This window comes from Rutidosis leptorrhynchoides, chromosome 1 (genome assembly GCF_046630445.1).
Source record: "Rutidosis leptorrhynchoides isolate AG116_Rl617_1_P2 chromosome 1, CSIRO_AGI_Rlap_v1, whole genome shotgun sequence".
Lineage (NCBI taxonomy): Eukaryota > Viridiplantae > Streptophyta > Magnoliopsida > Asterales > Asteraceae > Rutidosis > Rutidosis leptorrhynchoides.
In genome coordinates, this window is record NC_092333.1 from 469,470,503 (window position 1) to 469,487,323 (window position 16,821).

General features: G+C 37.7%; 1 protein-coding gene across 1 annotated transcript; it reads left to right on the plus strand.

Moving 5' to 3' along the window:
* The first annotated feature begins 8,102 nt into the window (after positions 1-8,102).
* LOC139874548 (tubulin-folding cofactor D) lies at positions 8,103-15,607 on the plus strand. The gene is made up of 17 exons (XM_071861968.1): positions 8,103-8,331; positions 9,542-10,089; positions 10,347-10,449; positions 10,548-10,724; positions 10,814-10,999; positions 11,135-11,251; positions 11,338-11,442; positions 11,539-11,709; positions 11,797-12,012; positions 12,089-12,287; positions 12,379-12,584; positions 12,664-12,888; positions 13,216-13,713; positions 14,017-14,286; positions 14,364-14,408; positions 14,568-14,753; positions 15,037-15,607. The coding sequence occupies exons 1-17, from the start codon at positions 8,134-8,136 to the stop codon at positions 15,325-15,327; spliced, it is 3,741 nt and encodes a 1,246-aa protein (XP_071718069.1). The 5' UTR covers positions 8,103-8,133; the 3' UTR covers positions 15,328-15,607.
* Positions 15,608-16,821: the final 1,214 nt, after the last annotated feature.

Consider the following 16,821-nt stretch of genomic DNA (forward strand, 5'->3'; position numbering starts at 1 on the left):
TAATCTCATGTGGTTTCGGATTACTAAGGCTCGTGTAGTTCGGCCAATCTTCATTGTGGTATTTGGTTCTCGGTATTGGGTTAAGGTGTTAACCTTGTTCGTTTATATTGTTATATATTAATGTATTGTTGTGTTGTAGCTTAAACTCCGGGTGTAGCTATTTGGCGTGGTTCACATCGTCGTTGGTGAACTTATATTTTTGTTGTTGTATCTTAGCTCGTGCTTAGTGTTTGTACGGTACGCCTAGACTAGCTTGCCTTTATGCTTGGTTGTTCGGTATGCGGTATTTGATATTTGTGTGGCGTATTCATTTTATACATATATATGTATGTAGTATATTATCATTCACTAAGCGTTAGCTTACCCTCTCGTTGTTGACTCTTTTTATAGATTGCATGCGGACGGTGGCTCGGGTAAGCGCGGGGACTAGAAGACTTGCATAGTTGCTTTAGAGACTTGCTTTTGGATTTATTAGGATTGGGTAGCGTATCCTCAATCGCCATGCTCGGCTTTGTTTTGTATTAAAAGTCTTATGGTCGAAAATTGTATTTTGGTACTTAAGGGGTAATTTGGGTCAATGTGGGCCCCGCTTCGTAAACTAAATTTTATTAATGGAACGCGCTAGTTTTCATATATTGAACATGCGGTTAAAAGCGTTTTGTCTAAATACTTCGGGAACTAGTCAAACATTTTCGCATTTAAGAACTTTTTGGACAGTCCACTTTGGCGCGCCGCGCGGCCTATATGGCGCGCCGCGCAACATGCTGTTCAGGAATTTTTTTTTTATTTTGCTGTTTCCACGTGGTTTTGTCGTTGGATGGTTTGGGTTGTTACAAGTGGTATCAGAGCATGGTCTAAGAGATTTAGGTGACTTGAGATAGGTGCCTAGACTTAGACTTGTGTGTGCTTAAATTGTTACGGGACTTGTAGGATTACGGGTCGGAATGGGTTTGGTTAGTGCCTTGGCTATAGGTTGACTAACGTTTATATTAGTAATGCGGATATCATTAATATGTTGTTGTGTTGTGATAATAATTCTCGCGTGTGTTTGTACCGCGTAGAATTTTGGTTGTGTTTGTGTATATCATCGAGCGAGACGGTCGTTGTACTAACGAGTCGATGCGGCATGTGTGCGTAATAAGAACTTGCAAACCTTATTACGGGTGCAAATCGTGTCTAACAAGTGATGTACGATGAGTGTTTAGCAAGATGGGGCTGTGTCGTGCGTACGATTTTACACGTTCGTGAACTAATCGTTTTGCATTCTTTAGAATGACGACGCGAAACGAGACCGAGGCGAATGACGTGGAGTTTAACGCTAGGGTTGCGGCCGCCGTTGCGGAGCAAATGGGTGCGTTAGAAGAAAGAATGGAAAGGAGGTATTCCGAACTTCAAAGTAGTGGTGAAATGGAGCGTTATTTTAAGAGCTTCATGAGGACTAAACCCCCGATGTATGACGGAAAGCCGGATCCTTTGGTAAGCACAACTTGGATTTCGGACGTCGAAGGGTGTTTCCGTACTATTGATTGCCCTCCCGAGAGAAAGACGAGACTCGCTACGAGTTTGTTGCGGGGTAGGGCAAGGGATTGGTTGGATGGTAAGATTGATCTTGTCGGTGGAGAGACGTTTATGGCCTTATCGTGGGACGACTTTAAGGAGGAATTCTTCGAGGAGTTCCGAACTTCGGCCGATTTATGGGAATTGCGTAATGAGTTGCGAAATTTGCGACAAGGATCTATGGATTTGAGTACTCTCAAGACGACCTTTATGGCAAAGGCTCGTTTTTGTCCGGAGTATTTGGAGAATGATCGTTTGTTGATGGGAGATTTCTATCGGACCTTGAATGATGACTTGAAAAGTAAAATTAGCCGGGGTCAAGCGAAATCGTTTTCGGAATTATTCGACTTGGCTAGAGGTTTCGAGTCGTATTCACGATCGAAAAAGGGTGAACCTTCAAGTGAGCGAAGGGTCGTTTCTTATGGTACTCCGAGTAAGAGGGCTAAGGGTCCGAGTGTGAACACGGGTGGTACGCGAGCGGGTATGTCGGATTCTAGTGCGGCTAGATGTTACAATTGTGGCGTGAGGGGTCACAAGTCTTGAGAATGTTCGGTACCAAAGGGTGATGGTATGGTGTGCTTCAATTGCCAAAAAGAAGGACATCGTAAGTCGAAATGTCCCAAGTTAGCGGGATCGGGTGCGGCCAGGAGACGTTAAGGTACGTTTAATTTTGATAAATATGTCTTTTGATTATTTATTAAATGCCGTTTGAGTTTGAGTTGCGTGCCTTTGTTGTGCATGTTATGCTATGGGTGACGTTCCTAATGGAAGTACCCTATGTTGATGTTTGATTGACGGGCGAAGGGCGTAAGACTTGGCGTAACCAAGCATTCCTTAGTATTTGGAAAATGTCTCTACCAAGCCATGGAAATGAGTTTTGGTGTTCGGATGTTAGAGCATGTTCGCTCTCGTGTTGAAGTTGATGAACCATGAGGTTCGACGGGTGGGATGAAACCCGAGAAATCGAGTGTTTTGGATCTCGATGTATGTTGGTAAAGGATTCTATGTGACGCGACATTAGGTGCCTCTTTTATACCTACTAGCGTGGTGTTCGACTCCGATTGTGTTGCGGTTACATTGTACTTAGGGTACCGAAGTGAAACCCTTAGGTTCATGAGTGATCGGGTGAAATTCGACAAACTAAAGCAATTGGATGATTGCGAGTGTATAGTTCGTGTAATTTGTGGTACACTTTTCGTTCGAAATGTTCAAGGATAGGTTAGGATCCTTGGTATGCTCAAAGTTGGAACAAGACATGGTGATGGGCCGTGCGAACCCAATTATTGGTAAAGTCTACCTTTGGTAGCATTGTACGGGTGTACGAGATGCAGTTATGGAACGTAATTCCAAGTGGAGGAGTTACACTCCCGCACGAGGAGGTTTTAGTGTGAGATTTTGGACAATGTTTTAGTAAACCGAAACTTGTGTCGGGACCTAGATTTGGTCGATTGTGGTAGAGTACAATTTCGGTTAAATTGTACTTATGATTTTGGATTTGAATTATCACCAAGGTGGTAATGTAGTAAATCTCGTTGAGAGATAATGGACGTGTTTGGCAAGCAAGGTGAAATCCCTCGGTTAAGGGATGTGTGGGTCGGATTCTCTTTTAGAGAATTATTGTTTTGTACCTATGTTTGGTATAGGTGGTTCTTGCTCGATTATGGTATGGTTGTTTGATGATGCATGATCTTTAGGGTCCGCTGACTTCATCATGGGAATACGTGACTGGTGGAGCATGACTTTCGGGGTCCGCTGACTTCATCATGAGCATGGTGTTATATCGGTGAAGCATGATCATCGGGTCCGCTGACTTCATCCGGTGTTGAGATTGGTGGAGTATGACCTTTGGGGTCCGCTGACTTCATCAAGGGAGTAGTGTTATGTCGGTATGGTGTAACACTATCGGGAAATGCGAGTACCGGTGGGAAATGCGAGTACCATTCCTATGTTGAGATTGTGAATCGCGTGTGGTTTCGGATTCACGATGACGCGTGTGGTTTCGGTCATCTTAACTAAATGAATCTCGTGTAGTTCGGATTCATGGTGACTCGTGTAGTTCGGTCATCTTATTGAGGTAGTAATCTCGTGTGGTTTCAGATTACTAAGGCTCGTGTAGTTAGGCCAACCTCGATGTTGTGGAAGTGAATCTCGTGTAGTTCGGATTCACAAATGACTCGTGTGGTTTCGGTCATTGTATTGAGGAGTGAGTCTCGTGTAGTTCGGATTCACAAATGACTCGTGTAGTTCGGTCATTCCTCCGGGATAGTGACTCTCGTGTAGTTCGGATTCACTATGGCGCGTGTAGTTCGGCCATTCCCGATTGTTGTTGTGGTGAAGGTAGTGAGTCGCGTGTAGTTCGGATTCACTGGGGCGCGTGTGTTTTCGGCCAGCCTTCGTGTCGTGTGATCTATTGGTTGTTTGATACACCAATGGTAGGGTCGTAAGGACCATGTTGCGGGAACTATCGGTCGTTTTATACGTCGATGGTGGGGTCGTGAGGACCATGTTGTGGGATTAGTGAGGCGATAGCCGTGTTTCGCTCACATGTTTGTTACGGGTGTGACGATGGTTGATTTCGTACACCTTGGGTTTTGCGTTTCCATAGTCGTTTTGGGCGCTATCGGTTCTAGCCGTTGGATTATGATGTTACGGTAGTTGCGTATTGGTCGTATGGCGCACTACAAGGGATGTTTAGTGATTGGTGTAATCCGTAAGGGTTCGTTTGGTTCGGTCTTCATCGTTTCGGGTTGTTGACCTTAGGTTGAGACCTTGTTGCTTTTGGCGTTATACTCGGTAATAGTACGCTAAGGGATTGATATCTCGGTACGAGATTAGTTGAGTTTTTCCCGATGTTAGGGAAGGAGCATAGTTTTAGTGCTCGGATTGTAGATTTGTGAAAATCGTGGGTGACAATTTTAGTTGTTGTAGGCGATTCGTTGGGAGAAATTGCTTAGGAAAGTCGGATTTGGACATATGTTGAGGACCGTTGAGTGGGGTCCAATTGGTTAAGTGACGAGGATCACGAGGACGTGATCGAGTTTAAGTGGGGGAGAGTTGTAAGACCCGAATATTTATCTTGTATACTTGTGTACTTATGACATTCGAGAACGGGCTTCGTTGAATATTGTTATGTAATTAAAAAGGTAAAAGAATCTGAAACTGGCTACTTGCGCGCCGCGCGGGTCTGGGGCGCGTCGCGCCAAATCACGCAGACAACTCTCTTCTTCTTTTTAATTGTTTTAAATGAAGGGCAATTGGGTAATTTCACTTGGGGCCGGATTTGTGAGCCATATTAGCTGGTTTGGATCAGTTTTGGATCATTTTCACATCCATTCATCACTCTCAAACTATTTTAGAGAGAGAGAGATTCTAGAGAGAGATTTAGGGTTTTGGTGAAGAAGGAGGCCGAATTGATCAAAAGCTCGAGTTCTAAAGTTGTTCCTTTCGTTTCTAGCTACGTTGTGGTGGTATTGGTAAGCTCAAACTCCGAATTTCATCTATTTGATTTGATATTCAAGTTAGGGTTTTGAGTTAGTTTGTGGTAAAACCCTTTTAGGTGATGAAATGGTTTAGTGAAGCTAGTAATCGGGTTTATTGTTAATTGTTGGTGGATTTTGGGTTGGTGAACTAATTGGCCATGTTTAGAACTTGAAATTGGGTTTAATCACTTAAGTTAGTGATTTTGGAAGTATTGAAACCCATTTAAGGTTGTTTGGTTGACTAATTTTGACTTTGGGTCAAATTAGGGTTTGGTGGTGATTATGACCCAATTGGCGATTTAATGAGGTTTATAAACTTGAAATGGATTAAGTTGAAGTATAAAACCAAGTTAAATGTGTTTTGGTGTCAAAACTTGTAAATGGTGAGATTTTGACCTTATGGGTCAAAATTAGGGTTTAAGTGTCAAAATGGGTATGACACGTGTTTAACACTTGAGTTCGGGTTTATTTGGCATATTAGGATCATTCTCACTTGTGTGAGTGATTATTGGTTAGTTTGGGCACGGTTTGTACTTGGTAGTGCATTTGGGTCAAATTTGCACTAAGTGTCGAATTGGGTTGATTTGTGAATCCACTCTAAGTGTATTGTTGTAATTGTGATAATGGAATAGGTATTTTCCATTGGCGAGTTGCGGTTTACTTGGAAGCTTTCTTCAAGACTTCAAGGTGAGTGATAATATCCTATGTGCATATGTATGTGTAGGATGGGTGCGGGTCGGGTGAAGTGATTCTCGGCTATAGAGCTCACTTCACATATAGATGGATTTGATGGACTTTTGTATGAGTCCAATTGGCACGGTTGTGCGTTTTGGTTGACCATCTTTGGCGAAGTACGCGTTCGCGTGTACATTATCACACGTGGTTGTGATGTGGTTGATATAACCCCAATGGCGAAGGGTATAATATTAAGAAGTGAATCGCGTGTGTATTCGAATTCACGATGACGCGTGTGGTTTCGGTCGTCTTATTGTATTGTGGAAATGAATCTCGTGTAGTTCGGATTCATGGTGACTCGTGTAGTTCGGTCATCTTATTGAGGTAGTAATCTCGTGTGGTTTCGGATTACTAAGGCTCGTGTAGTTCGGCCAACCTCGATGTTGTGAAGATAGTAATCTCGTGTGGTTTCGGATTACTAAGGCTCGTGTAGTTCGGCCAATCTTCATTGTGGTATTTGGTTCTCGGTATTGGGTTAAGGTGTTAACCTTGTTCGTTTATATTGTTATATATTAATGTATTGTTGTGTTGTAGCTAACCCTCCGGGTGTAGCTATTTGGCGTGGTTCACATCGTCGTTGGTGAACTTATATTTTTGTTGTTGTATCTTAGCTCGTGCTTAGTGTTTGTACGGTACGCCTAGACTAGCTTGCCTTTATGCTTGGTTGTTCGGTATGCGGTATTTGATATTTGTGTGGCGTATTCATTTTATACATATATATGTATTAGTATATTATCATTCACTAAGCGTTAGCTTACCCTCTCGTTGTTGACTCTTTTTATAGATTGCATGCGGACGGTGGCTCGGGTAAGCGCGGGGACTAGAAGACTTGCATAGTTGCTTTAGAGACTTGCTTTTGGATTTATTAGGATTGGGTAGCGTATCCCCAATCGCCATGCTCGGCTTTGTTTTGTATTAAAAGTCTTATGGTCGAAAATTGTATTTTGGTACTTAAGGGGTAATTTGGGTCAATGTGGGCCCCGCTTCGTAAACTAAATTTTATTAATGGAACGCGCTAGTTTTCATATATTGGACATGCGGTTAAAAGCGTTTTGTCTAAATACGTCGGGAACTAGTCAAACATTTTCGCATTTAAGAACTTTTTGGACAGTCCACTTTGGCGCGCCGCGCGGCCTATATGGCGCGCCGCGCAACATGCTGTTCAGGAATATTTTTTTTATTTTGCTGTTTCCACGTGGTTTTGTCGTTGGATGGTTTGGGTTGTTACAAGTTACATAACATACCCCTAAAATATTTGAGAAATACGACTTTTTAAATATATAAGATTTTCAAAATCAACTTGGTTGGTGAATGATTGTACTCCGTATCTTTAAAAACGCGTTTTAAAATCAAGTGGTTTACTTTTGCATATATATATATATATATATATATATATATATATATATATATATATATATATATATATATATATATATATATATATATATATATATATATGTTGAGCTGGTAACGAAATGAACGACCACAATTGTAATTCATATTATTCTATTATCACACGTAAACCGAGAGCAAACACCTTTTGTTTTCTCTTTTGCAAATCTTGAATACGGAGTATTATCATTTTAATTAATCAAGAGTTGATTAATTTGTTACTTGAGTTTGGACTAGCATCCATTGACGTTGTTTGAAGTGTAGTGTGGACTATCCAAAGAGACGGTCATACTTTTGATCGTAGGTTTCTCTCTGTTCGTCAGTTTCTTCAAGAAAGGTATATCGTTAACTCATCTTATGATTTAATATTCATGACAATTATTATGGTGTAACTGGATCTTTGGGATCGTTAATCATGTGCATGTTTTATTAAATTTAAATATATGAATATTTAATTTTGTAAATGGTTTATAAAATAATAATTGATTATTATTTTAACTATCCGCTGCGTTAATCTGATTTAAAAGTACACACGATTTTCCAACACGTGCCGCGAGCACACAGTCTTTATCGAGGTTAATAGTATCAATAAAAGACATGTGATGACAATGAAAATAGTAACTGGGATATACTTTTTATGAATACGGAGTATATAGGAGTATATATAAGATAAAAGAAGAGGTTAAAATTGTAAAAGGTATGTGCTAGATGGATATGACTGCTTTTTTGGTGACCCAAAAATCATTTGTAACAGCCATTTCATAAAGTCAAGCTCCAAATAAACAAGTGTCTGGATTACCGAATAATCCCGCCCTTAATTCATCCAATTAAGTTCTAAATAAACAGCCTCACGTGTTTTTTTTTTTTTTTTTATCAAGGTCTTCTGTGTTTTGTTGAGCACAAAAGCAACAAATCAAAGCATTAGCTGCGCGGGAAGATCATACTCGCTTCACACAGAGTTGTAATAATCATGACGTCAATAGAATTAGATGATAAATCAAAACCTAAATTAGTGGAAAATGAAGAAGACGATGAACACGATTCAAAAGAATTAGTGCTGCAAAGATACTTTCTACAGGAATGGAAGCTCGTCAAGTCTATCCTCAACGACATCGTTTCAAATGGCCGTGTCGTAGATCTCTCTTCCGTACGCAAGATCCGATCAATTGTACGCTTCTATCACTCACTCGCATTTCATATTTATATTATTTCCTAATTTCGTTAATGATATTAGAGTTTTTTGTTGATCTGAAATTATAATATATCTATAGCTCTATTAGAATTGATGTTATGTATTGATTTCCCCAATCAAGCTAAATAAATACTCATACACATATATTACATGTTAGTGTCAGTCGCGGAAGCAGTGTGAATATTTTTTTTTTAAAACGTAGCAATTGTTTTGGGCAAAATATAGAGGTTTTTGGGCAAAATTTGAAGGTTTTTGAGCAAAATTTGGATGTTTATGGACAACATTTGAAGGTTTTGGGGCAAAAAAAAAAAAAAACAAAAACAAATCCACTGGAGTCAAAGTCGAAAAATCCGAAATTTTATACTGAAAATTGATGAAAATTGCATATCCACTGGGGGCGGGCACTGCCCCTGGTTAGTGGTGGAGGTGATCATGTGTTACTATCTAATGTATGTAACTAATTAAAAGAAGCTGCAAATTAGGTTTAATTAATTATTAGCATTTTTGAATTACATAGGTAGTACTTGGAAATAATATTGGAGCCTCTGTACTTGGATGATAAACTCATTTTAACTGATTATTGTTCAGAAAAAGCATTATAATAAAATTTGGTATATATTATTTTGATAGCACTTTAGTTTAGCTGTTAGTTGTGTAATTGATAGGTTTATTTTGTAGTCGGTTTTCTTTTTTCTTTCACTGGTGATTGATAATCGACAAAGTAAGAATAGAGTAACTTCATTTTCTGTATCACCATTTCAAACTTATAGTTTGCATTAACAGGAGCCTAGGAAATCTTAGTTTGGACAAAGAACATCGTATTATAAATTTTAACCGCATAAAAATGCACATTTTATCATGTATGTCATGCCATATGCCCATATTTCATAGTTTTGGCCAGTAACTTTACAAGATCGTGGTAATGTATTTGACAAAAGAATGAATAACATTCCATAACCACTCATATGCCACTATTGTACATAGCTTTTTGATGCTTGGAATATGAAGTAATGATGTATAGTTCCTGTGAACTTATATGCTTTACTATTTACATATTATATATCTATCTAGCTCAGAATGATGCAATTCTGTCGGATGTAAACAGGAAATCATACTTTTCAGTAAATATGAAATAATCTGCAACATCATGTGCTATAATCTATAGTATTTTGCTCGTATTATACAGATGGACAAATATCAGGAACAAGGACAACTGTTAGAACCATACCTGGAGAGCATAATATCTCCCCTGATGCTTATTGTTCGTTCTAAGACAATCGAGCTAGGTGTAGAGTCCAAAGAACTTGTTGAAATAATCAAGCCTTTATGTATTATTATTTATTCCTTGGTTACAGTTTGTGGGTACAAAGCTGTGATCCGATTCTTTCCTCATCAAGTTTCTGATTTAGAACCAGCTGTATCTCTGTTGGAAAAATGTCATGGCACAACTCAAAAAACAGCATTAAGACAAGAAAGTACAGGAGAAATGGAGACAAAATGTGTGATACTATTGTGGCTATCAATACTTGTCTTGGTTCCTTTTGATATATCTTCAGTGGATACAAGTATTGCAAATACTCATTCTGTTGGTACAAATGAACCACCCCCTTTGGTGACTAGGATATTAGATATTTCAAAAGAGTACCTTTCAAATGCGGGTCCCATGCAAACGATAGCTGGATTGCTTCTTTCAAAGCTTCTAACACGTCCAGATATGTTGCCAGCCTTTACCAGGTTTTACTTATAAAAAATTCAGTGATTATTTAAGCTTTATCATTTAGTTGTAAAACAATTGTGAACAGAGACCAAATGCTAACAGAGACCAAATGCTATTCTTTTTTGTGTGTATATTAAGGAGTATCTTACTTAGAAACCATGGGCAGCTTGCAGTAATGCAATTTGAAGATATATTTCTGTTAATTTTTGGAAATGCAAGAATTTATAATTTGTGTTGCTAAGCTTATATCCAATTTGGATTCTACTTTTTACAGCTTTATTGAATGGACTCATGAAGTCCTTTCGTCTGCCACGGAAGATATAATACATCATTTCCGGTTACTTGGTGCAGTAGAATCCCTTGCTGCCATTTTCAAGGTATGCCTTTGATATTAGTTGCAATTTGTAATAATTACATATTTTTATTTTTATTTTTATTTTTATTTTTAACTTGCATTATTATCTCTATATGTTAGACTGGTACCCGGAAAGCGTTACTTGATATAGTTCCCGTTGTTTGGAATGACACATCCATCTTAATCAAGTCAACCCCTGCTGCTCGAAGTCCTTTACTTCGCAAAAATTTAGTCAAATTAACACAACGAGCGGGGCTCACTTGTTTACCTCATCGTCCAACAACCTGGCGCTATGTTGTAAGAGATCCTAAATCGTTTCTATTTGTTGATTCAAAAAAAAAAAAAGATGTCATTTCTTTGATATTGTGTTCACTTCATTAACGTAGGGTAAACACACTACACTTGGAGAGAATATATCACAAATTTCATCACGAACTGATTCAAGCAGTCATTTATCGAATTCTGGGGCACCCAATTCAGGCCATGATTACTTACTTCAAGAGGAAGAGATGGATGTTCCTGATATAATTGAAGAAATTATTGAGTTACTATTGTCTGGATTAAAAGATACGGTATGTTAAGTTGGAACATATTCTTAATTAAATATGTCTTCATTGTAAATAACAATTTAACCTTGTGTTTTGTTATTATATAAAAACGAAAAAAACCAACCTTACCATCTCCATTTGACGATCATTAACTTTTAGGATACTGTAGTTCGTTGGTCTGCTGCAAAAGGCATTGGGCGCATAACTTCACGTCTCACATATACTCTTGCAGAAGAAGTCCTATTATCTGTATTAGAACTCTTTTCACCTGGTGAGGTATGACAAACTTCTACATTTTTTTATTTTTATTTTTTATTTTTTATTTATTTTACAGTTGCTGACTTTTTACATAAACTACACAGGGTGATGGATCATGGCATGGTGGATGTTTGGCATTGGCTGAGCTAGCACGTAGAGGATTGCTCTTGCCCATTAGCCTTCCTAAAGTTGTACCTGTTGTTATAAAGGTTGTAGATACGATAACATGATTTCTGATAGTGTATATATATGGCTTATTGTTTACTTTTTTCTTAAAAAACTTTATGATCTACCCTTGTTTGCAGGCACTGCATTATGATGTACGCCGAGGTCCACATAGTGTCGGGTCTCATATTCGTGATGCTGCTGCTTATGTTTGTTGGGCATTTGGCCGTGCATATAATCACACTGATATGAAGGGTATTTTGGACCAGCTTGCACCACACCTTTTAATAATTGCATGCTATGATCGTGAGGTACCCAGTGAAACTCTATCATAACTAATACTATTTTACGTATTTAATCACCACATGAAGAGTTCATAAACTAAACAAACTTTGTAGGTTAATTGTAGAAGAGCAGCTGCAGCTGCTTTTCAAGAAAATGTTGGGAGACAAGGAAATTATCCTCATGGAATCGACATTGTGAATACGGCTGATTATTTTGCACTTTCTTCGCGTGTAAATTCTTATCTTAATGTTGCCGTTATCATAGCCCAATATAATGGCTACCTTCATTTATTTATGGATGAACTTGTATCTAACAAGATCTGTCACTGGGTATGTTCTTGTGAAATAAAAATCATCGATATTTTTTGACAGCATAAAACTAACTAACTGTTGATTGATCCTACAGGAAAAAGGACTGAGAGAACTTGCATCAAATGCTTTATCTGTTCTTGTGAAATATGATCCAGAATATTCTGCAAATTTTTTGCTTGAGAAATTAATCCCGTGTACTCTCGCATCAGATTTATGCATGCGCCATGGTGCAACGTTAGCAGTTGGTGAGCTTGTATTAGCTCTTAATACATGTGGTTACACTCTTCCAATAGGTTTGTAAATCTCCTACTCCTGAAATTTAATTTGGTATGTTCGTAAGCATTGGTTACTAACTTAAATGTCTGTTTGAATTTCTGATATCAGATAAGCAGAAAGCTGTTGCTGGTGTGGTCCCCGCGATAGAGAAAGCGAGATTGTATCGTGGAAAAGGTGGAGAGATAATGCGTGCTGCAGTTTCACGGTTTATTGAGTGCATTTCTATTGTGAACATCACGTTAACAGAAAAAATAAAAAGAAGTCTTCTTGAAACTCTTAATGAGAACTTAAGACATCCTAATGGTCAAATACAAGTAATTCTGCAAACCAACTTCTTTACCATTTACTTTAACAATTTAAACTCCTAATATTCTTCGTTTTGTTCATATACAGAATGCTGCCAATCAAGCTTTTAAACATTTTGTGCCAATTTACTTTGCAAAGGCTGACGATAAACGGACTTATGATATTACTCTAAAATACCTTGAGCAGCTAACCGATGCGAATGTAGCTGTGAGAAGAGGATCTGCGTTGGCAATTGGGGTTTTGCCCTTTGAGTTTCTTGCCACAAGATGGAAAATGGTGCTTGAGAAGCTCTGCAAGTCATGCGCAATCGAGGTAAATGATTAATGAAATTCTCTACTAATAGAAGCTACTAGTAGAGGTGGCCTTTTTGACTCACTTGTGAATGGGCCCATTTGAGGTCTCTTTAAATGGGTCAAACGGGTTAAAAGTCACTAGAAGTGTATTTCTAACACATATATTGGAATATATTATTACTAATATTTGACATATTGATTGTTTAAAAAAAAATTATGAACAATTTGGACAAAGGGTCATTTGGGTTAATCTAACTTGACCCATAAGATGTTACCTCTTTAGACACCCTATGCAGCCCAACTAGCAGACGAATGTCTCACATGACAGGATTATTTTTCTTGACAGGATAACCCTGAAGATAGGGATGCAGAAGCACGGGTAAATGCTGTTAAAGGACTTCTGTTAGTGTGTGAAACACTAACTTCAAATACCGAATGTTCTGGATTACAACCAGATGAGTACACGTCACTTTATACTACAATAAAAACCGAAGTGATGCAAAGTTTGTTCAATGCTCTAGAAGATTACTCCGTTGATAACAGAGGTGATGTAGGGTCATGGGTTCGTACAGCTGCAATGAATAGCCTTGAGAACTGTACATACATTTTATGCAAGAGGGATAAATCAGTTGGAAATGAATCATCACTTTTTGATTCTGATATTGCAACCAATTTAGTTGGAGGCATTGTTAAACAAGCTGTAGAAAAGATGGACAGATTAAGAGACATAGCTGCAAAAGTTCTTCAAAGGATTTTATACAATGAAACTGTTTTTGTTCCTCAAATACCTTATAGGGAAAAACTACAAAAGCTTGTTCCTAAAGAAGGTGAATTGAAGTGGGGGGTAAGTGGTAGTAAGTTTATGGTTTATAAATGTAGTCATTTATAATTTACAGCTGGCAACAATTCAGGTTGCATTTCATCTCTAATGTATGAAATGAATGAAGAAGCTGAATGGGTCAAAAGTCACTCGTATTCTGCTCATAAAATTAGTTCCCGAATGAAGTGATATAATTTATGTCATCATATTTGCTCATCAAGTCACCAATTTTTGAGTCCTGACCCGTTACTCAGTGGTGGTCCGAACCACCTAATTTCAGCCTGTATTTTTTATTGACTAACAAATCCTTAGTTTACTTGTATGCAGGTGCCCAGTTGTTCGTTCCCTCGTTTTGTTAAGTTGCTTCAGTTTAGTTGTTACAGTAAATATGTTTTGTCTGGGTTAGTAATTTCCATTGGTGGATTAGAAGAGTCGTTGAAAAAGGTTGCGCTTGGTGCTTTGTTAGATTATCTTCAAGCTGTTAAAGTTAAAGATGCTACTGAAACAAACGCCAGAGTTTTCAGTTTATCAAATGACATCCTTTGGGTTCTTCAGAAGTACAAAAGACGTGACAGAGTCATAATTCCCACCTTGAAGGTATTCTTGTTTATATTTATTTTTATATAATTAATTAATTAATACTCGGTGGTTTGTTATAATCATGTTCTTTTCAGACACTGGAGATTCTCTTCAGCAAAAGAATCTTCTTAGACATGGAGGTTAGTTCAATTACCATATAATATCAATGTGTTTGACTCCTCCAAGCCATTCAACCCGTTCCCTTCATCTGCATATTTGATTTTCCTTGAGTTGTATCAAATTTAATTGAAAGAACGATTATGCATCTAATAAATTCATGTTTTGATAACGATTTATAGGCTCAGACTCAAGTCTTTTGTACGGGCGTTATGGAGTCTCTCGCGATCGAGTTGAAAGGAACAAAGGATTTCTCAAAGTTATATGCTGGAATTGCAATACTTGGATACATAGCTTCAATTTCAGAAACAATCAATACCCAAGCTTTCTCTCATCTCCTGTCTTTCCTCTCCCATCGATATCCCAAGGTATGCGGGGCCCTTTGTCCTTCTGTAAATGTGATATAAGTAACTATTGTCAAATATGAATACCAAAGTTATATAGTATCAATAGTAATCTAAGTTTTAAATGAAATAGTTTGGATGTTTTTTTGCATTAAAATTGTACATTGTGTGATTTTCATGTGTATGATGTGCATCTCACTAGTGTTTTAGAGGCTAGTTATTTTTATTGTTTGACCCGTTTAAGATAAAACAGAACTTAAAGCAACCTTTATTTCTGGTGAACTTTGTGCACCGTTTTTGTTAACAGATACGAAAAGCATGTGCTGAACAAGTATATCTAGTTCTTATCCAAAATGGAGATCTTGTAGCGGAGGAAAATTTAGAAACTGCACTTGAAATAGTGTCGGAATGTTGCTGGGAAGGTGATGTGGAGGAAGCAAAACGACAAAGGCTAAAACTGTGTAGTATAGCCAATTTAGACGCAGAACAACTTGTTATGCATACCAAACAGACATCTGCAAAAGCATTACAACAGAAGGCTAAAGCTGATGATGAAAATGAATCATACTCATCCTTAGTAGGATCTGCTGGATTTTGAAATTGTTTGTGTACATTGGAATCTTGTTATAGCCATCAACCTCCATGATGTTGCTGTTATTAGGTACCCTGGTTTGGTTGCTGAAGAATATAATGATGAAGATAACTGCAGCTAAAAACTTGGTTGGTGTGATGCATTTTTGTTCTGCTTATGTTAGTTCAGGATTGTATTAGATTACACTTTTGACGCCACTGATATTGTTAGTTGTCTTCTTAAACTTATTATTGATCTAATGTAATCTGGTGGCAACATATATTTAATTTTGATAATTAAAGCCTTAAAGAGGAACCGGCTTTAGAAGTAGATACACTTATTTGCTAAGTTAATTAGATATTGTTAATTTAAAACAAGTATTGACGAAACAAATTAAAAAAGGACAAAGTAACAAGGACAATCACTGTGGTTTGTACCAAAATTACAGGTATAGTCTCCAAACGTCTTTTATGACAACGTTAGTCACACTGTGGTTTGCAAACATTGCAAGAACAGAGCCTCCGTTAGATAGGTTTTAAAATTTGCCATTAACGTGAAGCACATGTGTTTCACCTGATATTATGACGATGACATGGTAATTGCGGAGTAGGTTAGCTAGATGACATGGTGCATACCACATGGACTGTCCTTATAATAATATGACAATGAACTAAAACTAGTAACTGCACTATAAATGGTAGCACCGTTTGTTCCTTGTGCAGTTTTTATAACCACCCGCTAAACCAGATAAGAAAGTGAGAATATATATATTCTTAGAGAAAGCCTACAAAGATGGCCATTTCTTGTTTTCATATCGAAACCGACCAATCCATTATAATTCGGGTGAAGTGGATTGATTGATTTGATTTTGGTTTGAGTTTTTAGTACCCGAAATATAATACGGTTTATGGATTGGAGTTGGGTTCTTTTTTTTAGTTCCAAATCTAAATATGCTATTTGTTTACGGTATCTCTAACATATATAAATCGAGGGATGGATCGACGATGTGGCATCCATCTAGGGGCCTCCGGTTTTTAGGGCCACGTGTCACCAGGAAAAAATACGTCAGTTTTTATATTCTAAAGTTTTTATGACGAATCCATAACCTGCCACGTGTCCACATTCGGTATATTATAAATCTGGTATATTATATATATGATATTGATGATGATAATGATATACTCTTTTATATGTAATATATAACAACTCGATCATTTTCATCTATCAATTATTATAAATTTTCTTATAGTCAAAAGATATGTCAATTTAACAACCTACTCGCCACTTACTTTTTCATCTATGGTTTTTTATATGGTTTTAACCAAAACCAATCCATATAAACCCATTCTTATTTGGTTGGATTGGGTTGGTTATGTGATGTTTGGTTTGGTTAATGGCGCTAAAAATTATTCATGAAAACTAAATGTACCACATAAACAGTAAACCAACCGAACGAACACCGATATCCAAGATAATCTCATTTAATGAGAAAACAAAAATAACCAAACTCCGATATCACTA

What these genes read in the sequence shown, in the direction of transcription:
- LOC139874548 (XM_071861968.1), top strand. Translation starts at nt 8,134, where the DNA reads ATGACGTCAATAGAATTAGATGATAAATCAAAACCTAAATTAGTGGAA. An exon ending in CCCTTGCTGCCATTTTCAAG is followed by an intron (nt 10,450 to 10,547) that starts GTATGCCTTTGA and finishes TCTATATGTTAG; the next exon opens with ACTGGTACCCGGAAAGCGTT. An exon ending in TTGCATGCTATGATCGTGAG is followed by an intron (nt 11,710 to 11,796) that starts GTACCCAGTGAA and finishes CAAACTTTGTAG; the next exon opens with GTTAATTGTAGAAGAGCAGC.